Source organism: Temnothorax nylanderi, unplaced genomic scaffold (assembly GCF_030848795.1).
Source record: "Temnothorax nylanderi isolate EJ_2023f unplaced genomic scaffold, tnyl_v1.0 TNYL_tig0054_pilon, whole genome shotgun sequence".
NCBI classification, from domain to species: Eukaryota; Metazoa; Arthropoda; class Insecta; order Hymenoptera; family Formicidae; genus Temnothorax; species Temnothorax nylanderi.
In genome coordinates this window covers 369,822-395,022 of record NW_027249116.1, presented here as the reverse complement: position 1 = coordinate 395,022, position 25,201 = coordinate 369,822, and the positions used below count along the sequence as shown (strand labels likewise).

Sequence of the window (25,201 nt, the reverse complement as noted above, 5' to 3'; positions counted from 1 at the left end):
TCTTTGAATCTTCGTACTATGACGAACGTTTCTGATTTGGATTTCATCTTAAATATAATTAATATATAAATAATCAAGCGCATTTCACTCTCGTGTAAAATTAATTTTAATTAACAATATACCCATTCGATATACACATGGAAACATAAAGAAAATCCAAAACAGTACGCAGAAAATTATAATAGGAACAAGCGGTAGTATGAATGTCTCAGATGTTGTCGATTGGTTCTATGGGTTGTAAAACGATGAATTAGTGGACTGGAAATGATTGAGAGATTAGAGTGTTAGGTCTCATTAATGAATGACGAAGGTGCATGAATGTATATATATGTATATATATCTCTCTCTTTTTTTTTTGCTCTCTGATGTCACGAGAATAACTATTAAAACTGAAGTTACAGAGAAGCGTCAACTTAATCATTAATCATGTTACACACAGCTGGTATATGTAATATATAATATATAGATATAGATATGGATATAACGCAAGATTATTGCAAGATACCTTCGGTTCTACTGTCAGTGAACTCGGCGAGTGAACTGGGTGGCGGTGGAGTCGTTCGCACAGACTTTGTCACGACTGTGGTGACGGAGTGCCGTGTGCGAGGCTCGGGGTGCCCTACCGTGGGTACTGTACTCTCTACTACTCTACGCGAATTGTCCGAATCGTCCGCGGCCGCCTCTTTACCCGGGCTAATCTTTTGTGGAATGCGAGATACTTTCTTAACGCTAACTGTTTCGGTTAAATGCTCGACGCCACCGGACGTCTCCGGCCTACCAGCTACCTCCGACCTACGAACAACCTCCTGAGTACTCTCGCTTGAGCGTCTCGATCCTACTCTACCACCGACTTTTTTCGTTTCCGTTTCTGTTACTTTGCCCGTCCTTTTAGTGACGGGCGAAGCTTTGTCCGTGGTTTTCGCGTCCGCTGGTGATTTTGACACCTTCGGGGGGGTGATGCTTTTCCTTGTGGCTTTGACGGCGCCGACAGATTTGTTCTTCGCGTCAGTGGTCGACTTGGCGGATTTATCTCTCGCTTGAGCGAGATTGCTCTTAGCGCGAGCTTCCTCCGCGGTTGCCTCCTGCTTGGTCTCCTCTAGGAACTCTTTCATGTCATCCGTCGCGTCTTCTACCGCGTGCTTGGCGCTCTTCACCACGCCTGATAGAAAACCGCCTGCTTTTTGCTTGACCTTTTTAGCTTCTTTCGTGGTTTTATCCGCAGCAGTCTCCGCTGTACTGGCGACTGCACCCGCGCCAGTTGCCAGCTTCCCTCTGACCACTCGTGCGTCTTCCTTCGCTTCGCTTACAACGGCGTCTTTCGTGCGTTTAGTCCTCTGCGTTACATCTTGACCAGTGGACTTAACTTTCTCGCCGGCTTGCGACACACCACGTCCTATCTTACTTCCCACCGCTTTCACAGAGGAAACCGTTTTGTCCTTCGCACCTTTTATACCGGAAAGACTCTTCTCCTTAGCGTCTTTCGCACCCTTCGCAGTTTTGTCTGTAGCAGTTTTAATTTCACCGGCGGCTTTATCCTTCGCCTGTCCGAGTTTCTTCAACCTCGCCGCCGCGGCCTCTCTAGCAAGCGCTTCATCAGTAGCTGCCTCCTGTCTGGTTGCTTCCAAAAAGTCTTTCACATCGTCGGTAACTTTCTTCCCTGTTTGCTTTGTATCTTGAATAACTCCAGACAGGATATCCGATCCCTGGTCCTTCGCCTTTTTGGTGTCTTTTGCAAGCTCGTCTCTGGCCGCTTTGGCGCCGACAGCGACAGTATCGGCACTCGTTAATAATTTCTCCTTCACCGCCTTTGCATCTTCTTTTATTTCTTTATCGAGACTTTCTCTGGCACCCTTTATACCATGTGCGATATCCGTGGTCTTGGATTCTAGTTTCTCACCGACTTTCTTCGTTTCAGCCGCTAGCTCGTGAACTGCAGTCTTCGTGGTGTCTGCTGTTTGGGCCACTGTCTCGGAAATTTTATCTTTAGCGTCTTTGACGTCAGCTGCCAATTCTTTTGTAACGTCCTTTGCACTATCGACAACAGCATCTTTCTTGTGTTCCAATTTCTTCAAACCAGTCGCAGCAGTTTCTTTAGCACGAGTTTCTTCCAATTTCGCTTCCTGCTTCGTCTCGTCCAGAAATTCCTTGACATCGTCCCTTGCGCTCCCGACAGCGTGTTTCGCGCCTTTAACGATTCCCGAGAGAAAACCGGATCCCTTTTCTTTAGCTTTCTTCGCTTCTTTAGTTGCCTTATCTTTAGCTGCTCCAGCACCATCGGTCACGGCTTCGGCTCCCGCTGCCAATTTCTCTTTCACCTTTTTCGTATCATCCTGTACTTCCTTAACAACTGCATCTTTGGTATCTGCAACTTTTTGGGTAACAACTCGCGCTGTTGAATCTAGTTTTTCACCAGCTTCTTTCATTTCTGAGGTTACTTCGTCTTTAGCAGCTTTGACCGCATCAGTAGCTTTATCAATATCTTCGGAGATTTTCTCAGTGACTTTTTCTTTCGTATCTTTCGCTGCGGCAACAGTCTTATCCTTGGCATCCTTTACTCCAGCAACAACTCGGTCAGTTGTATCTTTTACGCCAGTAACGACAGCATCCTTTTTATGTTCTAAGTCCTTCAATCCAGCCGCTGCTGCTTCTTTAGCACGTGCTTCTTCCAGTTCTGCTTCGCGTTTCGTTTCATCTAGAAATTCTTTGACGTCGTCTGTTGCGCTTTCAACGGAATGCTTGGCGCCTTTAAATATACCCGACAGAAAACCAGATCCTTTCTCCTTTGTTTTCTTTGCTCCTTTGACCGCTTTATCTTTAGCTGCCTCGGTACCATCGGCTACAGCGCCGATACCAGCTGCCAACTTTTCTTTTGTTAATTTTGCATCATCTTTCACTTCTTTAGCCGCTGCATCTTTAGTATCCTTAGCAGCTTGTGCAACATCTGCCGCGGTATCTCCTATTTTTTCGCCGATTTTCTTTGTTTCTGCTGCTATTTTCTCACCGGCTGCTTTCGTGGTATCAGCAACTTTCTGCGCATCTTTCGATACTTCCTCGACAACCTTATCCTTTTTATCTTTTACTGCAGAAACTGTTTTAGCTTTTGCATCTTTCGCGTCAGCGACAGTTTTGTCTATAACTTCTTGGACTTCGGTGATCGTAGCATCTTTCTTGTCCTTCAAGTCTTTGAGACTCGCGGCTGCTTTCTCTTTGGCATGTTCTTGTTCTAACAAAGCTTCCTTCTTTGTTTCCTCCATAAATTCTTTGACGTCGTCAGTGACAGCATGTTTTGTACCTTTAAATATGCCCGATAGAAAACCAGATCCCTTTTCTTTAGCTTTTTTAGCTTCTTTAGTTGCCTTGTCTTTAGCGGTATCAGCACCATCGACCACGGCTTCGACTCCCGCGGTAAATTTCTCTTTCACTTTTTTCGAATCATCTTGTACTTGTTTAACAACTGCATCTTTGGTATCTGCAACTCCTTGGGTAACAACTCGCGCTGTCGAATCTAGTTTTTCACCAGTTTCTTTCATTTCTAAGGTTACTTTGTCCTTAGCAGTCTTGATTGCATCAGCAGCTTTATCAATATCTTCGGAAACTTTCTCAGTGACTTTTTCCTTTGCGTCTTTCGTTACGGCAACAGTCTTATCCTTGGCGTCTTCTACTCCAGCAACAACTCGATCAGTTGTATCTTTTACACCAGTAACGGAAGCATCCTTTTTATGTTCTAGTTCCTTCAATCCAGCCGCTGCTGCTTCTTTAGCACGTGCTTCTTCCAGTTCTGCTTCGCGTTTCGTTTCATCTAGAAATTCATTGACGTCGTCTGTTGCGCTTTCAACGGAATGCTTGGCACCTTTAAATATACCCGATAGAAAACTAGATCCTTTCTCCTTTGTTTTCTTTGCTCCTTTGACCGCTTTATCCTTAAGACTCTCAGCACTTTCAGTCATAGCTCCAACTCCGGCAGACATTTTTTCTTTCACTACTTTTGCATCATCTTTAACTTCTTTAGAGGCTGCATCTTTTGCATGTGAAACTCCGTGCGAAACATCCTGTGCTGTTGAATCAAATTTCTCACCAACCTTCTTCACTTCCGATGTTACTTTGTCTTTAGCAGCTTTGCCCGCATCAGCAGCTTTCTGGATATCTTCCGAAACTTTCTCAGTTATTTTGTCTTTCGTATCTTTCGCTGCGGCGACAGTCTTATCCTTGGCATCTTTTACTTCAGCGATAGCTCGATCTGACGTGTCTTTTACGCCACTGACAACAGCATCCTTCGTATGTTCAAATTCTTTTAATCCAGCTACTGCTGCTTCTTTAGCACGCGCTTCTTCAAGTTCTGCTTCATGTTTTGTTTCATCTAGAAATTCTTTAACATCGTCCGTTGCGTCTTCTACAGCGTGTTTCGCACCTTTGAAGATGCCGGAGAAGAAACCAGCAGTTTTTTCTTTAGCCTTTTTCGTCTCTTTCGTTACCTTATCTTTTGCACTATCTGTAGCTTCTGCGGCCGCGTCAGCGCCTGCTGCCATTTTCTCTTTCACTAATTTTGTATCTTCCTTTACTTCCTTAACAGCTGCATCTTTAGTGTCTTTGGCAGCTTGCGCAACATCCGTCGCAGTATCTCCTACTTTTTCACCGATCTTCTTCGTTTCTGCTGCTAGTTTCTCACCGGCTGCTTTCGTCGCATCGGTCACTTTCTGTGTGTCTTTTGAAACTTCTTCCACAATTTTATCTTTTTTATCTTTAACAGCGGAAACTGTTTTATCTTTTGTCTCTATCACGTCAGCTGCGGCTTTGTCTGCTGCTTGTTGTACTCCGGTTACGACTGCGTCCTTCTTATCCTTTAAATCCTTCAGGCCAGCGGCAATTTCTTCTTTAGCACGTTCTTTTTCTACAGAAGCTTCTCTCTTTGTTTCGTCCAAAAATTCCTTGACGTCGCTAGATGCATCATCTACAGAGTGTTTCGCACCTTTAAATATTCCGGAAAAGAACCGACCTGTTTTTTCTTTAGCTTTCTTTGCTTCTTTCGTCACTTTATCCTTTGCACTATCTGTAGCTTCTGCGGCCGCGTCAGCGCCTGCTGCCATTTTTTCTTTAACTAATTTTGTATCTACCTTTATCTCTTTAACTGCTGCATCTTTAGTATCCTTAGCTGCTTGTGCAACATCTGCCGCGGTTTCTCCTATTTTTTCGCCGACTTTTTTCGTTTCTGCTGCTACCTTCTCACCGACTGCTTTCGTAGTGTCGGAAACTTTTTGCGCATCTTTTGATACCTCCTCGACAACTTTATCCTTTTTGTCTTTTGCAGCAGAAACTGTTTTATCTTTTGTCTCTTTCACGTCAGCTGCGGCTTTGTCTGCTGCTTGTTGTACTCCGGTTACGACTGCGTCTTTCTTATCCTTTAAATCCTTCAGGCCAGCGGCAATTTCTTCTTTAGCACGTTCTTTTTCTACAGAAGCTTCTCTCTTCGTTTCGTCCAAAAATTCCTTGACGTCGCTAGATGCATCATCTACAGAGTGTTTCGCACCTTTAAATATTCCGGACAAGAACCGACCTGTTTTTTCTTTAGCTTTCTTTGCTTCTTTCGTCGTTTTATCTTTTGCGGAATCTATAGTGTCCGCAGCAGTGTCAGCACTTGCAGTCAATTTTTCTTTCACTAATTTTGTATCTTCCTTTATCTCTTTAACTGCTGCATCTTTAGTATCCTTAGCTGCTTGTGCTACATCTGCCGCAGTATCTCCTATTTTTTCTCCAATCTTCTTCGTTTCTGCTGCTACTTTCTCACCGGCTGCTTTCGTGGTGTCGGCAACTTTTTGCGCATCTTTTGATACCTCCTCGACAACTTTATCCTTTTTGTCTTTTACTGCAGAAACTGTTTTATCTTTTGCATCTTTCGCTTTATCTACAGCTTCTTGAACTTCACTAATAACAGTGTCCTTTTTATCTTTCAGATCTTTCAGTCCCGCAGCAGCTTTTTCTTTGGCACGTTCTTCTTCTAAAGCAGCTTCCTTCTTAGTCTCATCCACAAATTCTTTAACATCGTCAGCTGCATCTTCTACGGCATGCTTCGCACCTTTGAAGATGCCAGAAAAGAAGCCACCAGTTTTATCTTTAGCTTTCTTCGCTTCTTTCGTTACTTTATCCTTTGCACTGTCCGCAGCTTCTGTAGTAGCGTCAGCATCTGCAGTCAATTTTTCTTTCATTAATTTTGTATCTTCTTTTATCTGTTTAATTGTTGCATCTTTAGTATCTTTGGCAGCTTGTGTAACATCTGCCGCGGTTTCTTTTATCTTTTCACCGACTTTCTTCGTTTCCACTGCTACTTTCTCGCCGGCTGCTTTCGTGGTATCGGCAACCTTCTTCGCATCTTTGGAAATTTCCTCGACGACTTTATCTTTCTTGTCTTTCATTGCAGAGATTGTCATATCTTTTGCATCTTTTGTATCGGTAATGGCCTTGTCTGCGACTTCTTGAACTCCAGTAACAATAGCGTCTTGCTTATCTTTCAAATCTTTTAGACCTGCGGCAACTTCTTCCGTAGCACGTTGCTTTTCTAATGAAGCTTCTCTTTTTGTTTCGTCCAAGAATTTCTTAACATCGTCAGTTGCGTCTTCTGCGGCGTGTTTTCCTCCTTTAAATATGCCAGAAAAGAAGCGACCTGTTTTCTCCTTAGCTTTTTTCGCTTCTTTCGACGCTTTATCTTTTGCACTATCCACAGCTTCTGCAGCCGCATCAGCATTTGCAGATAATTTTTCCTTTACTTTTTTCGTATCCTCCTTCACTTCTTTAATCGCTGCATCTTTGGTGTCCTTGGCAGCTTGTGCAACATCCGCCGCGGTTTCTCCTATTTTTTCACTGACTTTATCTGTTTCCGCTGCTACTTTCTCACCGGCTGCTTTCGTGGTATCAGCAACTGCCTGCGCATCTTTCGAAACTTCATCGACAACTTTATCTTTTTTGTCTTTTACTGCAGAGACTGTTTTATCTTTTGCATCTTTCGCTTTATCAACGGCTTTATCTACAGTTTCTTGAATTTCACTAACGACAGTGTCTTTCTTGTCTTTCAGATCTTTCAGTCCCGCAGCAGCTTTTTCTTTGACACGTTCTTCTTCCAAAGCAGCTTCCTTTTTAGTCTCATCCATAAATTCTTTAACATCGTCGGCTGCATCTTCTACGGCGTGCTTCGCACCTTTGAAGATACCAGAAAAGAAGCCACCAGTTTTATCTTTAGCTTTCTTTGCTTCTTTTGTTGCTTTATCCTTTGCACTGTCCGCAGCCTCTGTGGCCGCGTCAACGCCTGCTGCCAATTTTTCTTTTACTAATTTCGTATCTTCCTTTACTTCCGTAACTGCTGCATCTTTAGTGTCTTTGGCAGCTTGCGCAACATCCGTCGCAGTATCTCCTACTTTTTCACCGATCTCCTTCGTTTCTGCTGCTAGTTTCTCACCGGCTGCTTTCGTCGCATCGGTCACTTTCTGTGTGTCCTTTGAAACTTCTTCCACAATTTTATCCTTTTTATCTTTAACAGCGGAAACTGCTTGATCTTTTGCCTCTTTCACGTCAGCTGCGGCTTTGTCTGCGGTCTGTTGAACACCAGAAACAACCGCATCTTTTTTATCTTTCAAATCTTTGAGTCCTGCAGCAATTTCTTCTTTAGCATGTTCTTTTTCTAAAGAAGCTTCCCTTTTCTTTTCATCCAAAAATTCTTTGGCGTCATCAGTTGCATCTTCTACAGAGTGCTTCGAACCTTTAAATATCCCTGAAAAGAAGCGACCTGTTTTTTCTTTAGCTTTTTTTGCTTCTTTCGTCGTTTTGTCTTTTGCAGTATCTATAGCTTCCGCAGTAGTGTCAGCGCCTGCAACTAATTTTTCTTTTACTAATTTTGTATCTTCTTTTATCTCTTTAACTGCTGCATCTTTAGTATCCTTGGCTGTTTGTGCAACATCTGCCGCAGTTTCTTCTATCTTTTCACCGACTTTCTTCGTTTCCGCTGCTACTTTCTCGCCGGCTGCTTTCGTGGTGTCGACAACCTTCTTTGCATCTTTGGAAACATCTTCGACAATTTCATCTTTCTTGTCTTTTACTGCAGAAACAGTTTTATCTTTAACAGCTTTTGCGTCAGTGACGGCTTTGTCAGTGGCGTCTTGAATGCCAGTAACAACAGCTTCTTTTGTATCCTTTAAATCTTTCACACCTGCTGCGACTTTTTCTTTGGCACGCTCTTGTTCCTGTGCAGCTTCTTTCTTCGTCTCATCTACAAATTCTTTTACATCATCAGATACTTCTTCTGCAGCATGCTTTGCACTCTTAAATATTCCCGAAAGAAAGCCGCTACCTTTTTCTTTAGCTTTCTTCGACTCCTTAGTTACCTTGTCTTTCGTAGTCGCAGCACTTTCTGCTACAGAGTCAACGCCTGCTTTTAATTTCTCTTTCGCAGCTTGTACGTCTTCTTTCACTTCTTTCGCCACGCTATCTTTAGTATCTGCAACACCTTGCGTGATATCATCGACAATTCCCTTTGTATCTGCAATTGCTTTGTCGCCTGTCGCTTTAGTGGCGTCAATAGTCTTCTCGACTTGGTCGATTATTTCCTCAGTGACACGATCTTTTGCATCTTTAGCATCGATAACCATACTGCCTGTCTTGTGCTTCAGATCTTTGAGTTCTGCTTCCGCTGCTTCCTTGGCCTGTGCTTGCTCTAATGCTGCTTCCTTTCTCGTTTCATCCAGAAACTCTTTTACATCATCCACTGCGCTGTCTGCGGAATGTTTCGAACCTCTAAATATTCCCGAGAAAAAGCTACTAGCCTTTTCCTTAGCTTTCTTCGCCTCTTTACTTGCCTTGTCTTTAGTAACTTCTGCTGAATCCGAAATAGATTCAGCTTTGGTAGCCAACTTTTCCTTTATAACTTTAGCGTCTTCTTTTGCTTCCGTAACAACTGCATCCTTGGCATCCTTCACATCACGCCCGGCATCTGCCACGGAAGTTTCTACTTTTTCGACTACTTCCTTGGTCTTTGTAACTACGTCGTCACGAGCTGCTTTCAAATCATGTGCAGCCTTATCTATATCTTTGACAGCTGTATCTATCAGCTTATCTTTCGTATCTTTCGCGGTAGAAACTGCTTTATCTTTGACATCCTTTACATCTTTAACAGCTTTGTCCGCGGTATCCTTAGCGCTATGTACTGCGTCATCCTTCTTACGTTTTAACTCCTCCAATTTTTCTGCTGCTTCCTTTTCCGTGTCGCTTACATGCTCCTTCACATCTTCAGATATATCTTCCGTGGCGTGTTTCGCACCCTTGAATATACCAGAAAAGAAACCACTTGTCTTTTCTTTCGCTTTTTTCGCCTCTTTCGTAGCTTTATCTTTTGCACTGTCCGCAGCTTCCGCAGCTGCATCAGCGCCCGCTGCTAACTTATCCTTCACGAATTTTGTATCCTCTTTCATTTCTTTGACCGCTGCATCTTTAGTATCTTTTACATCCTGCGTAACTTCTGATGCTGTCTCTCCTATTTTCTCACCTATCTTCTTCGTCTCTGTTGCAACTTTTTCACTAGCTGCTTTTGTTGTGTCGACAACCTTTTGTACATCTTTAGAAACTTTCTCTTCAATTTTATCTTTTTTATCTTTAACAGTAGAAACTGCTTTATCCTTCGCATCCTTTACATCAGTAATAGCTTGGTCAGCAGCTTCTTTAACTTCGGTTGTAACAGTATCCTTCTTATCTTTTAAATCTTTCAATCCCGCGGCAATCTTCTCTTTAGTACGCTCTTCCTCTAAAACAGCTTCCTTCTTCGTCTCGTCCAAATATTCTTTGACGTCATCGGCAGCATCTTCAACAGCGTGTTTCGCGCCTTTAAATATCCCGGAAAAGAAGCCACTTGTTTTCTCCTTAGCTTTTTTCGCTTCTTTCGACGTTTTATCCTTTGCACTATCCACAGCTTCTGCAGCCGCATCAGCGCTTGCTGCTAATTTTTCCTTTACTTTTTTCGTATCCTCCTTCACTTCTTTAACCGCTGCATCTTTAGTGCCCTTGGCAGCTTGTGCAGCATCTGCTGCGGTTTCTCCTACCTTCTCACCGATTTTCTTCGTTTCTGTTGCTACTTTTTCACCGACTGCTCTCGTGGTATCAGCAACTTTCTGAGCATCCTTTGAAACTTCTTCTTCAATTTTATCCTTTTTATCTTTGGCAGCAGAAATTGCTTTATCCTTCGTATCTTTCGCATCAGTGATAGCCTTATCTGCGGTATCTTGAATTTCTGCAACAACAGCGTCTTTTCTATCCTTCAAATCCTTAAGATCAGCGGCAACTTCTTCTTTAACACGTTCTTTTTCTAATGATGCTTCTCTTTTTGTCTCATCCAAAAATTCTTTAACATCGCTAGTTGTATCTTCTACGGCATGTTTCGTACCTTTGAATATGCCAGAAAAGAAGCCACCTGTTTTATCTTTAGCTTTCTTCGCTTCTTTCGTCACTTTTTCCTTAGCACTGTCCGCAGCTTCTGCAGCTGCATCTGCGCCTGCTGTCAATTTCTCTTTTACTATCTTTGTATCTTCCTTTATCTCTTTAACTGCTGCATCTTTAGTATCCTTAGCTGCTTGCGCTACATCAGCTGCGGTATCTCCTATCTTTTCGCCGATCTTTTTCGTTTCTACTGTTACTTTTTCACCGGCTGCTTTCGTGGTGTCAGAAACTTTCTGCGCATCTTTGGATATTTCCTCGACAACTTTATCCTTTTTACCTTTTACTGCAGAGACTGTTTTATCTTTTGCATCTTTCGCTTTATCTACAGCTTCTTGAACTTCACTAACGACAGCGTCCTTTTTGTCTTTCAAATCTTTCAAATCTGCAGCAGCCTTTTCTTTGGCACGTTCTTCTTCCAATGCAGCTTCCTTCTTAGTCTCATCCACAAATTCTTTAACATCGTCAGCCGCATCTTCTACGGCGTGCTTCGCACCTTTAAAGATACCAGAAAAGAAGCCACCAGTTTTATCTTTAGCTTTCTTTGCGTCTTTCGTCACTTTATCCTTTGCACTATCTGTAGCTTCTGCGGCCGCGTCAGCGCCTGCTGCCATTTTTTCTTTAACTAATTTTGTATCTTCCTTTATCTCTTTAACTGCTGCATCTTTAGTATCCTTAGCTGCTTGTGCTACATCTGCCGCAGTATCTCCTATTTTTTCTCCAATCTTCTTCGTTTCTGCTGCTACTTTCTCACCGGCTGCTTTCGTGGTGTCGGCAACTTTTTGTGCATCTTTTGATACCTCCTCGACAACTTTATCCTTTTTGTCTTTTACTGCAGAAACTGTTTTATCTTTTGCATCTTTCGCTTTATCAACGGTTTTATCTACAGTTTCTTGAACTTCACTAACGACAGTGTCTTTCTTATCTTTCAAATCTTTCAGTTCCGCTGCGGCTTTTTCTTTGACACGTTCTTCTTCTATTTCAGCTTCTTTCTTTGTCTCATCCAAAAATTCTTTAACGTCGTCTGTCGCATCTTCTACAGCGTGTTTCGCACCTTTGAAGATGCCTGAGAAGAAACCAGTTGTTTTTTCTTTAGCCTTTTTCGCTTCTTTCGTTGCTTTATCTTTTGTGCTATCTGCAGTTTCTGCGACTGCGTCAGCGCCTGCTGCCAATTTTTCTTTCACTAACTTTGTATCTTCCTTTACCTCTTTAACTGCTGCATCTTTAGTATCTTTAGCTGCTTGAGCAACGTCTGCCGCCGTATCTCCTATTTTTTCACCGACTTTTTTCGTTTCTGCTGCTACTTTCTCACCGGCTGCTTTTGTGGTGTCGGCAACTTTTTGCGCATCTTTTGATACCTTCTCGACAATTTTATCCTTTTTGTCTTTTACTGCAGAGACTGTTTTATCCTTCGCATCTTTCGCTTTATCTACAGTTTCTTGAATTTCACTAACGACAGTATCTTTTTTGTCTTTCAGGTCTTTCAATTCCGCAGCGGCTTTTTCTTTAACACGTTTTTCTTCCATTTCTGCTTCTTTCTTCGTCTCATCCAAGAATTCTTTAACGTCGTCTGTCGCATCTTCCGCAGCGTGTTTCGCACCTTTAAAGATGCCTGAGAAGAAACCAGATGTTTTTTCTTTAGCCTTTTTCGCTTCTTTCGTTGCTTTATCTTTTGTGCTATCTGCAGTTTCTGCGACTGCGTCAGCGCCTGCTGCCAATTTTTCTTTCACTAACTTTGTATCTTCCTTTACCTCTTTAACTGCTGCAGCTTTAGTATCCTTAGCTGCTTGAGCAACGTCTGCCGCCGTATCTCCTATTTTTTCGCCGACTTTTTTCGTTTCTGCTGTTACTTTCTCACCAGCTGCTTTCGTGGTATCGGCAACTTTCTGCACATCTTTGGAAACTTCTTCGACAATTTCATCTTTCTTGTCTTTTACTGCAGAGACTGTTTTATCTTTTGTATCTTTTGCTTTATCGACAGCTTTATCTACAGTTTCTTGGACTTCACTAACGACAGTGTCTTTCTTGTCTTTCAAATCTTTCAGACCCGCAGCAGCCTTTTCTTTGGCACGTTCTTCTTCTAACGCAGCTTCCTTCTTCGTCTCATCCATAAATTCTTTAACATCTTCGGTCGCATCTTCTACGGCGTGTTTCGCACCTTTGAAGATGCCAGAGAAGAAACCACTTCCTTTCTCTTTAGCTTTCTTCGCCTCTTTGGTGGTTTTATCTTTGGCAGACGCTATGGTATCCGCAGCTGATTCAGCACCGGATGACAGCTTTTCTTTCGCTGTTTTTGCGTCTTCCTTTATCTCTGTAGTGACCGCCTCTTTAATTTCTTTACCTGCTTGCATGGCATCTTTCGCAGTGGTTTCTATTTTCTCGCCTACTTTCTTCGTATCTGTCGCAGCTTTGTCGGTAGCTGCTTTTGCGTGATCCGCTACCTTCTCCACATCTTTCGAAATCTTTTCAATAACTTTTTCTTTCTTGTCCTTTACAGCGGACACCGTCTTATCTTTGGAGTCTTTAATGTCGGTAACAGTTTTATCAGTAATATCTTTCGCGCCTGTTACCAAATCATCTTTTTTCTGTTCCAAATCCTTCAAACCAGCAACTGCCGCTTCTTTAGCTCGCGCTTCCTCCAAGGCAGCTTCTTTCTTCGTATCATCCAAGAATTCTTTTACATCATCAGATACTTCTTCCGCAGCATGCTTCGCACCTTTGAATATCCCCGATAGAAATCCTGACCCTTTCTCTTTCGCCTTTTTTGCCTCCTTGGCTGTTTTATCTTTCGCAGCTTCAGCGCCGTCGACAACGTCGCGTGTTTTCTCCTCTATCTTTTTGTCAATCGCGTCTTTACCGTCTTTGATGGCTCTATCAGCATCTTCTGCTGTAGTTGTGATATGCTGTTCAACTTTCTTTACCTCTATTATCAACTTATCGTCCTTATCTTTATCTTTGAGATCCGTCACTTCACCCAAGATAGCCGCCATATTCCGTGAATCCTCCAGGAATTTTTCAGTTGCTTCTCGTAAATCGTCGTGGCCACTGTCCGGCAGTTCGAGCGACGGCGTCTTCTCTTTAGACCTGCTCCTGGATCTGGAGCTCCTCGGCTGTTTGGGACTTTTGAATATACCGAAAATGCCGCCCTTATCCTTTCCGACAGCTTCATCCTCGGGAATGATAGATTTTTTAATTTCTTCGTCTATAGGCGGAGTTTTTGTAACACTCTCCGATACTTTTTCTCCAGCCCGCAGGTTTTCTGCCATCTGTCTCGTGTCTTCCAGAAGTTTCGCCGTTGCCAATCGAACTTCCTCGTCTCCGCTATCGAAAGAAGTCTCTTTTGAAGAACTCTGCTCTCGGGATCTGCTTCTCTTCTTGCTCCTGAGTTTCGGGCTCTTGAACATACCGAAAAAGCCACTTTTTTCTTTAGTATCCTCGCCCGTCTCCTTCTCCGTCTCGGGAGCTTTCGGTTCCGGCGTGTCGGACTTTACCTCTGCAGCAGGTTTTTCGGTATCTTTTTTCTCGCCCTTCTGAGCTTTCTCTTTGTCAACGTCCGTTTTTCCGTTTACTTCTTCGTGTATAGTTCTCTCGATGATCTTCGTCGTGGTTTGAACAACATCGTACGATTTACCGATTTTATCTGCGGGAGTATCGACGTCGTAAAGTGTGCTCGACACGAAAGTGCGCACCTCTTCTTTGGGAGTGACTTTTGTGCCGTCGCTTTTATACGCGATCGGTAATGCGCTAGTGTCAGCAACTTTCCGCGTGTCATCCAAGAGTTTCTCTGTCACGGCTTTGATTTCCTCATCGCCGCTGTCAAAGGACGTTTCCTTCGATTTGGCGAGCTTCTTGTCCTTGGACTTTGGACTCCTGAAGATGCCGAAGAAGCCGACCTTTTCCTTTACCTTATCTTCTTCCTTTTCGTCATCCCTACTAGGTGCCTGCTCATCCGTTGAAGCAACGAGTTTTTCAACTACTTTGCTTTCGGCATCCTCGACGGCTTTTGCGCCGATCTTTACAGTCTTCTCCGCTTCTTTTCCGATTGCACTAGGCACTTCGACAATTTTAGATGCTTCAGCCTCTTTTTCCTTTTCCTTCATTTGTAGTTCCATTAAATCCTCCTTTTCTTTCGCGATTGCTGCCAGTTTCTTCTTCTCTCTCTTCGCGATTTGCTCGGCGCTCTCTTTAGGTTTCTCGACGTGAATAACGGGTATGGCAGATCCATCTTCGTCCTTTTTGGACTTGCTTTTGAACAGACTCGAGAAGAAGCCTGTTTTGTCCTTGCCGTCATCGTCGCTCTCAGCAGCTTCTGCTTTCTTGTCTTCCTTCTCCGCTGGCTTAGCAAGACTTTCGTAAGGTACATGCATGCCCGCAGCGACTCGTCTAGAATCCTCCAAAAATTCCGCGGTAGTCAATCTCACATTGGGTGAGGCTGTGATTTCCGGTAGTCTGCTGTCGAAATGCGAGTCCGTCACTTCGCTAGAAGGAAGTTCCGGCTGCTGTTCTGAGACTTTCGTTAGAACAGCCTTCGATTCCTCGTCGCCACTGTCAAAGGACGTGTCTTTCGAACCTTTCTTGCCTCTTTTCAATTTGGAACCTTTAAAAATTCCCGAAAATATTCCGCCACTCTTGTCCTTCGTTTTCTTCGTCTCTTCATCTGATTTTTCTTCCGTGCTGTCCGCCGAATGCTGCACGTTGTAAATGTCTTCATAAGCTGATGTTTTCACGGTCTTCGCATCTTTGTCCTTCTCCTTCTCCTTGTCTTTATCTTTATCCTTATCTGCAGGAGTTTTTGCTTCTGACTTCTTCTGATCAGTTCTGATTACAGTTTCGACCTTCGTCTTTCGCGTAACATCCGCGCCCTGAGCCAACTTTTCGTCGACTTCCTTACCTTCCTTAGACAGTTTCTCTTTCTCACTAACAACGTCTTTTTTATCGGGAGAAACGATTACCGTTTCTTTCGTGGTCACAGTCTTAGTCGGCGTTTGTTTTATTACCGTAGTTTTAGTAACTATCGTCTGACCTACTTTCGGATCGCCACTGACGGAAACTACTGTTTTCGAAGTGCTAACTTTGGGATCCGGCGTCCCACCGCGATGCTGCTTAATCATCGGCGGCTCGATACTAGGGATTTGCTCTGATTTGGGAACAAAACCTTTCGGCTCGGCAGCCGTTTGATCTAAGTGAACGTTAATTACAGTTTGACCTATCGCACCCCGCGCCTCTTTACTGTCCCGCGCATCATCATAAACCACCGACCACCCTTCCTTCGCTAACTTCCCCTTCTCTTTCTCTGCGTCTGCTATTACACCTGTTAATTAAGTATAATACATTTTAGGCATCTGTATACGTGGTAGCAAAATAAAAGGAACACAATTTTATTTGTCAATTTCGTCATCATTAGTGTAAGCTGGCTCGCTCTTTGATTGCTCTTTTGATTGAACTGCGGTTAGACTGTAATAGTGTGGTTTTGTGCGTGAAGTGTATGTGCTGTGGAGCAGCCATCTTCTCACTACATCGTTATATACGCAAGGCAAGTGCGATTCAAGAAGGAGAAGTAACATCAATTGCTACCAACAATTAATATACGTGGTGCAACTATACATACATACTCTTTGACTTTTATAATAAATTTCATTGAAACGTTCTCAGTAGCTTGCAACTTTGTATCTCGGGAGAGTATTTCGATTAGTACAACATAAACTATGGAACGAATGCTGAAGATATCAAAATGAAGCTGTTAGAGAATATAAACAACAGTAGTATATATTCAGTAGTATATTCACAGCTTCACAAAGAACTCTTGATTACTGTTTTAAGTAGAAACAACAGTCAACTGCTATTAGTGATGACTTTAGCAACTTTTAATCTATGAGCTATAGGCAAACGGAACGATATTCTGATGGCCTACGCGACAACGTCTAGTGATCTTTTCTAATGACAGCTGCTCCGTGCGCGCACACAATTGGGCCACACATATATTGGCCATTCATGCAACGCCAAATAATTGCAGCGAAACCTTGCTGAAACAAATTAATCTAAAAGTGTTCGCGGAGTATTAAGGATATTAGTGGGAATGATTAAATGAGGTATAAAAATTATTGTATAAATATATAAGTAATAGCTGCTTGAGATAGGCCGAGATAAAATAATCCGTTATATATTAAAGTAAAAGCAAGCTGGTAAAATTCCGAAGAGATCCGCATTGGCTTCCAGAACCTGTGAGTGAACGGCTTAGAGACAAATGTTTAGTGCTCACGTACGTTATTTGCGCTCTGCAAAACGTACAGTGTTTCTTTATTAAGCTGAGATAAATTTTATGCATTGACGTGAATCGTGTCCAGAATCATTATAACAATTATAGTATTCCTTATTCATGTATTAGCGTTTATTCGACCGCAACGTTTCGCTGAAATAAGATCGTGCACATTGTTGATTGAATACTTACGTAAAAATTAAAGCTTGCTTCATAAACGACGATAACAAGTCACAAGTGAAAATTCAATGTACAAAATAGATTAGGATTGAGGTATATCTACTTAAAAACTACGGTCTTGGCATATAATTTCTATACGCCAATATAATTAAATAAGTAATTACGTGTGCATTTGTTACGACATAACTGCATAACGGTGATACGTATCATTTATCACAAATGAAGAAACAAACGTCCATAAGAATATATAAGAAGATTCACCGAAAAATAGTATTATTAAGAGAGAAGAGAATAATGCCAAACACGCGCAAAGAAATGTATAAAGCTATTCGAGAAATATAATTGTACATCTCGTGCATTGTTCGAAAGTCTTTTAAGCGAGTACATTTCATAACTATGAACACGATATCACTAAAAAAAAGTGTATCTCCGATCTAGCGAGGTCTATAGCGAGTCCGTCGAAACGCAGTTCGTCGACAGATGGTTAATACGAGTAAGTCGATCCCCTTAGGATCAAGCGTGCGCCCGCAGCATTAATCCAATCATGCTGCTGAATTTTAAGTAATTATGTATGTAAGAATGCATAGTTCCGCATTTGGCGACGTAGCTCCGCTAAAACTCGATTAACGGCTGCCGGTTTTCTTTGCCAGTAGTAGTAAGCACGGCCCCTCAACCCACCATTCATTCAAATCGCTTTCAAGCTCACTTACCAGAGACTATCTTGTTGGCGTCGGCGATCGCTTTCTGGCGTTTTGTCTCCGGATCGTCCAGTTCGTCACGCGACTTTTTGCTCATCGTGTCGGTCGTGTGGCATTTGTGCTCAAGGTAATCAGCCATCATGTCGCCGAGCTCTTTCTCGTCGCTCGCGTATTTGTCTTTGATGGGGGTCGAGGTTCCGTTGAATACAGTGCCGTTTGTGATTGTGATGTGCTCTTTGGCTGTGAAGTGCAGAAAATGCGTAAACGAGACACATAGGTAACACGAGCTGATGTGAAACGTTGCATGACAAATGTAACGGATATACGTGGCCGCAGTAAGATTGCCCGGCAAAGCGTTGACTAATACGTTTTCTAGGTAAGCACGAGTAAAAGTGTTCGTTTCTGTGTATTTGACACAACTAATAACACGCGTTGTGGCGTGGCGTGCATCATTCAAGTATTGTGAGCCGTGACGTCACATTTTTTATTGCAGTATGTATTGTAGTATAATGGAAGAGAAAATGTATAATATTGAATTATTTCTGACAAATTGTATATAATATAATGTTAAAACGCAATGCAAGAGCGAGTAATAATGAAATTAAGTTTATAGATATTGCTGTTACACTTACGTTTATCGCGTGCGCCAGTGATACTAAGATCCTCGATTGATTCAGAGTCCTAGAACAAAGAGAGAATTGCGTTTTATCTTGGCGATTATAAGAATCCCACGCTCATGGAGAAGTAGCTATTTGAGTAAATTACTGTTACGTATAAGCCTTTTAACTGTTGTAGCATACATAAAAGAGTTATTATGAGATATAAAGTGGAAGGATCGTATCTTCTTCAATTGCGCTCAATAATAGCGCTCGCTAGATAACAAGACTAAGGTCAAGCGATAAAATAGCATCTTTTGCTTTGTCACATGTTGACTTGAATTACATTACAATTATGCATGTAAATTCTTCCAGATTTGCATAAGATGCGCACCTTCATTCTATCGGGCTCTTCGTAATCAGGGTCCATCTTAGGATCCATAGTTGCATCACGGCGAAGTGACGTGTTTCTCGACGGCCCCAATTCCTCCTTCAATGAATCAAATCCTGGCTGATCCAATCTGACTCTCGCTACAGCTTTTTCAACGTCGTCAGTCACTAACTCGACGTTGAAGATACATTTGTTCACTATATCTTCTCGCCCGATTTTATTGAGAGCCTTTTCTAACGTGTTTCCTACAAATTAAGAACGACCCGTGATATTTCAATATATTAATGTGAATAGATAAAAGTGGAAAATTCAATATATTATAAACATTTATTATAATACATTTAATATTTAAAACTGTTCTATATATTCTTTAAATATCATGAGTATCAATAGGTTTTAAAAGCAAGAATACATTATCGATATTCACATCGTCAAAATTTATGACTAATAATATTTTTATTCGCTTTCTTTTGATTTTGCACAGACCTGAATGTATTGCACATTGTGGACGTAAGCAAGGATGTCTCCGAAATATTAACAAAAGCTCGCTCGTGTAATAATTCTGATTTTCATATTCTTGATATAAAGATATGAACATCGTTTTCTTTTCTATATTTTTCTTCGTTAGAATTAAATTAATTAAAATCTAAGGAAACAGCGGTCTTGAAAAAATGTATTACTTTATCGCAGGAATGTCGGGATATTAAATAATCTCGGTAATACAGATTCAGAGATACAAATAATTCGGCGATTTGTAAAACCGGTACAAATAAAGAAGCTGCAGAGGACACTCAGATTTTAATCACTTTAACTGCGCGACTGCCGATCACATACTGCGGAATCACGACCGCTTGTTATTTCTACCGATTGCAGAAACATCGCGAGTTATGTGCGAGTCAATGCCATTAGCGGGAAGGAAGGAGAGGGAACGAAGCGTGTAGACTTATGTCAGGCATAATAATGCACAGTGATGAGATCATCACATATCTACGTTGCTAGGAGAGATTCCTCACGCCTGACTCAACTATAGCGCGCGTGTCTAATTAATTGACCTTGCCAGCAAACAGGTTTTTTAAAGGTTACCAAGGCAGCTACCCGCAACTCTCATTCATCGAAAATTAACACGTTACGCCAGTCCGGTGATTTAAAGATAAATAAATTGCGTAATGCCCGCGGACTCACCTGTGGCTTTGTTTCCACTGTTTTGCCAGATTTTGAACATGGCAGCGGCCTGTTGCGCGGGTTTGTCAGGATATTCTTGTTTTATTAGGGCCACGTCGTTGGGTGGAATATTCAACTCTTCCGCTAGTGGTTCCCAATCTTTATCCAATAGATTAGCGATGTCTGTTAAACGGATAGTCGCTCTGTGTATAGCATCTGGTCTGCCTGAAAACAATATTCGTTTTTCGTAAAATATAGAAAACTTTGGTAGCATGTGTCGTTAGTAATTAATTTTCATTTCATTATATCACATATTAATATTCACGTACTTATTCCACCATCGCGTAGGAAACTGTAGTTCTTCGACAATTCCAATAAATCGAGCTCGGAGACCGCAGTATCCGGAGAAATCTTCTCCGGTAGCAAAATGTTTAGCGTGCAGATCGGCGTTTGTGGTAGTTCACCTCTCGGAACCTTAGGCTCGCTCATAAACATGATTCGACCCATCATATCCGCGGCATCCGGATCCTTTATTCTCGCTGTGAATGGGACCCTATTTTCCTTGAAAGCTCTGAACGGTAGTTGCAGCTGTTCACCGGTCTTCAGAACGGGTACGAGATTTCCCGAAAATTCCATGTATTGCGTTTTTCCTTCGAGAACCTGTAGCATTGAGTAAGATTTAATGAACACTTTGACGGCAATCTGCATTTTTATTGCCGACAGTTACCTCGACGTCTCGACTTTTTGCGACTTCTGTAAAATGTTCCTGATGCTCTAAAGTTTTGTCCTCTTTGTCGTCCGTCATACAGAACACACGTAGTCTCGCTTCCAATGGATCCACCCGTTTCGCAAACACTACGAACCTATCATAAAATAAACATTAAAATAGTTTCTTCCTGTATAATTTGCACCTGTGTAATTTATCACTAAAAATCCATGTGTCACGTTACATCAGTCGAAACGTACTTAGCCATGAAGGGCACATGTGTCGCGTGCGTGTAGAGTTCCGTGGCCATTTTCGTGGCCTCGGAAATATTACGGCAGTCCATTAACCAGAAACGGGCGGAAACTGTGGTGGTGAAGGAAACGCAATCTTTCACAAAGGTCAACGGCGTCGAGCCTGTGACGTCCTCCCAGACTGCCCGAGTCTGACCCCCTGAACGACATACATGCCAAGTCCAATAACATTATTAAAATATGTCCGTGTTGCAAATTCGCAGGTGACAAAAGTGAAATATGTGTGGTATATTTTCGCACGACCGAGATTAAATACGGGCAATTAACAATTCGGATATAAATCAGTTTCTATGAGTAAAAATAATACTGGGTATATTAATCGATAATTATTAACCCGAGGAAATTTTGCATTTAAAAACGGTCGCTGTGAGTGCGTTGTTGTTAGGTGCTTTTTATCAATGTTTGAGTGTAATAAAAAGTAGGTACATGGCGACCGAATGATAATGCTTGCAAAATCAAGAGGCAGCGCTATATACGAAATGTGTAAAAAGCAATCGTAGGTGTATGGATGTAAGATAATTGTGATAAATAGAAATGATATCACAAAATAATAATCAATATGTGTCATTTTATGAAAAAAGTGATTAAAGTAACATTAAATTAAAAGACAGATAAGAAGACAGAAACAATTATATGTATATCTTTTGATTTTAGGGGTATACTGTAGAAATACTGTAATACTTGAAATATATTCTCAACAGATTACAGCTAAAATAAACTAAATGTGATAGTATTCAGTGTAATATTGTATGTAACATTGTTATAATGACATAAATCTTTTTAGATTATATGATTGGGTATTACAGAGGACAATTATATAATCCATATACTTGATATATACATATATATATAATATATGTATGTATATGTATATCATGAGTACAATTTCATATAAATCACAAATTACTAATATATTAAAGCGATTACCAGACAAACGAATGTGCTGAAACAAAAACTTTGAAGTTAACTCTTAACAATGGGCTAGATATAGTAAAATGTTATCTACTTTAATTGATAATCCATACCTAAATGACTCAATCCTAACAATATGCAAGCATTAACAATGAATCACAACAAGATATGTATACAATAATGATACTCAACGAAATGTTTCTAAGAAACATGCAGCTACCATCTCCCTTTTAAATCTCTATCCGAAAGTCTTCGGGACATTTCTCGATAATACGACAGACGACAAAAGAAATCATTTCTCGATAATACGATAGACGACAAAAAAAATCATTTACGACAAAACATACGACATATCTCCCAACATTCACATACATAAATCGATTTTCTCCATTTGATTGAAAATTTCACACTGGAACATCTTTACACGCTGGTGCAAGTCACGAATCGTACAGACTGTTTACCATACTAAACATAAACGAGTTGCAAAAGTGCTGCTACCATTTAAGCAATCTTTTCGTGCAACGTACGATACTTGGTTCGCAGTTCCGAGTGACCTGAGAACAGACGATATAGCCTACCGACTGCGTTTCATGCCTGCTAAACTACAGTAAACCGATATCCGAATGCGTAATAACGTAAGTTCGGCAAGAGCGTATATATATATATATACGCCAAAGGTATATGCGTATAATATTAGTTCCAGCTGTTTATATCGGTAAGAGATTCTCCAGTAAGACGGTACGCTGCTCTACAATGTTACGTGCAAGCATATATTACCAGTTATGCTGCACAGGAGTCTCAAAGTCGGCGCGTCTCCGGAATACTGATTGATCATGCCTTTATTGGCCGCCTGTGGTACTGGAATAGTTAAAGTTATCGGCTTGTGGAACTTCCTTCGTCTCGGCTCGACGGTAACGATCGGCGACACGGCTACTCTGTTTCCGAGTAACTTGGCCACGAGATCCGCCGGTATAGGATGTGCCTGTAATATGTAACAATAACTTTATTGAATACAATAAATAACTTATGGAAAGATGTACCTCTGAAGAATTATATTACGTATATTAAATTATTTATTTTTACTTTTTATATCAAAGGTTTCAATTTCTTAATTTACAAAAACATAGGCGATTTTTGGAGATTTAAATGACCAATTCCTTCGCCTATCGTGAGTAATTAATCATGTTTAAATGCTAAAGATGCAGATGAGTGAATAAACATATTTAATTAATGAAGGGAAACGAAGAAATACCTGCAGACCGACTCTGATTTTCTTAGTAAGGGCCGCTTGCGGGAAGACAGCTTGTACTTGTGGTACAGCGGATGACGACACGGTGCCGCCCTCGGGACCAACCGCGTGGACCTCTTGTCGGATGCGAGATACCACCGCGAAGTAATGTGGGAAATCTACGGTGAGTATCCTCACGATACGAGACGTCTGGAGATCCTCTAGCTGGCTTAGCTCTGAAAAGGTACATCAGCTCAGTGATTGCCATATCATTCTAGAATCGCGAAAAAGAAGTTGCTTGAATCATACCTTCTCCCTCAAAGCTCTCGTTAAGCACATCCTGGACAGCCTCCTCGCTGGCTTCCAAGGTGTGCTCGCGCCAAGTCTCTCCGTTGTCCGATCGTAGAATCACTATTTCCCGTTCCTTTCCGCGCAGCGACGCGAAATGTGGCACCTCTATGATAACGGGGCTGCACACGAAAAAAAATTCTTAACGTTTAAGGAAGTTCTGTCGCCAGAAGCAACTGCGTAATAAAGTATTATTCCAAAAAGTCTCTTCAGTTTACTTTACACTTATCGTTAGTCCGAAAAAACGCAATAAGCGTGTATACTTCCGACCGCAGTTGGAATGGAAAAATAAAATCGTGAAAGATGTTTGAGGAACGTACCCCAGGAATTTCGCACCCACAGGACCCAATTCGAGGATGCGGCTGGCCAACGCTTCTCCCTCCATCAAGGGCGGCGGGTTGGCCAATTTGTCTCTCCTCAGGTATCTGCACGTGACGCGCATAGGCATCGCGGCCTTACGCGGTGGAACAATCACGCGGACGCCACTGTGCCTGCAACCGCGCATCGCACCGCCTCTCGCGTCCACCAAGAAGGAAACCAGGAAGCTGGGGAGATTTTGAGAGCGTGTTACGTTCGGGCTTACGACACGTCGCGTGGGATCGTCCAGGATATTACAAAAAATTGCAATAAAAAATTGCATTATATATGTGGAGGCTGCTTACAAAAGATGCACAGTCAATGTCTATTTTAGGTACCCAAAATACGTGTGTCCTCGACATTACTTTCAAACACGCGCGATATCGCTTTGTCGAACCATCAAACAGTTTACAGAAATTTACGTTAATTCTCGTACGAAAATAGAATGAGTTTGTCATATAACATATGCATTCTGAAAAACCCCGCAGTGGACGATATAAAAAAATATCACAGAATATAATTTTGAATTGTTATATCAACGTTAGACCAAAATTTCACGGAACTCGCAATAAAAGGATACCATGGTAGAAAATTAAAATTCGAACTTATATACGTGAATAATTCTAACATTAATATCAGTCACAATGCACTGTATAATTCGCTGACGCGAATTAACTGTTGCGAAAAGTGCGCAAAGCTGGAAAGCATAATTCTCGAGAAATTGTACTATAAGCGTGATATCCGTGAATCGGAGATTATGACGATCTCATATATGAGATTATTGTTAAAATTTAGACACAATATGCGCTTCGAGCGCGTTAACACCATGACATTATCAGCTGTGACGTGTCTTTCCTACGGTGACAGTGAGATAATTCGTACTACGTTCTATCGACACTTAATTGTTGTGCGTAAATGTAATTACTTTGGCTCAATGTAATGTGGATAAGATTATACGACAATGAGGTGTACGGCAAAATAAGAGATAAATAAAACAGCTATATATACAGGTCCAGCTATCTGCGTGGACATTTCTACGAGATGATAACGGGTTGCACGAGGTGTGTGTATGGGTGTATATGAGTGTGTGTATATGTGGCAAAATAAGAGATAAATAAAACGGCTAAGTAGATCAAATCTATGGGTAATCCTACGTGAGACGTCTGTCGAATGAATGTGATACAGCCGTAAGCGCCAAACTACCGACATTGAAGGCAACGAAAGTGTCGTCTAACTCGATTCAAACGAATTGGTTCTATTCAGTCGCTCTCAACTACCCGCATTCTTTAGCATGTAGCTGATGCCGGCGCTGAGAGACCCACTGATCCGCCTGTGAATTATTCACAGGAGAATTGTGTAATGCACATCGCGCAGCGAACATAAACTCAGCAAGGACGTTTCTCGCGATATTGACACTCGGCGTCGATCAGTGCGGTCGTTCGAGTGCGCAGTTATTAAAGAGTAGCCGCAGTTAATTTGTTTCCTCGTTCTTTCTTTTTTCATTTTAAATTTAATAGATTCGTCGACGCCTGTAAACCGCGCTTACGTATGTTTCTACTGAATAAATTCACCGCCGAGAGTAACATGGAAAAA

At 41.7% G+C, this 25,201-nt stretch overlaps 1 protein-coding gene across 16 annotated transcripts in view; it reads right to left on the bottom strand.

Annotated features, from left to right (window-relative positions):
* Positions 1-25,201, bottom strand: part of LOC139772825 (uncharacterized) — an 84,156-nt gene that overhangs the window by 10,520 nt on the left and 48,435 nt on the right. For 15 of the 16 annotated variants that reach the window (XR_011718203.1, XR_011718205.1, XR_011718204.1 and 12 more), the window contains 12 exons: positions 23,572-23,796; positions 23,213-23,373; positions 22,928-23,139; positions 22,453-22,657; positions 20,713-20,902; positions 20,474-20,609; positions 20,076-20,406; positions 19,768-19,971; positions 18,589-18,830; positions 18,231-18,279; positions 17,611-17,838; positions 506-15,775 (listed from right to left, as the gene is read on the bottom strand). Coding sequence is in view for 13 of the 16 variants with exons in the window: in XM_071706740.1 (XP_071562841.1) it covers positions 506-15,775; positions 17,611-17,838; positions 18,231-18,279; positions 18,589-18,830; positions 19,768-19,971; positions 20,076-20,406; positions 20,474-20,609; positions 20,713-20,902; positions 22,453-22,657; positions 22,928-23,139; positions 23,213-23,373; positions 23,572-23,796 (17,453 nt within the window). In the remaining 3 variants the exon portion in view is untranslated. The remainder of the gene's footprint in view (positions 1-505; positions 15,776-17,610; positions 17,839-18,230; positions 18,280-18,588; positions 18,831-19,767; positions 19,972-20,075; positions 20,407-20,473; positions 20,610-20,712; positions 20,903-22,452; positions 22,658-22,927; positions 23,140-23,212; positions 23,374-23,571; positions 23,797-25,201) is intronic. The other variant, XM_071706745.1, reaches the window with a different exon arrangement.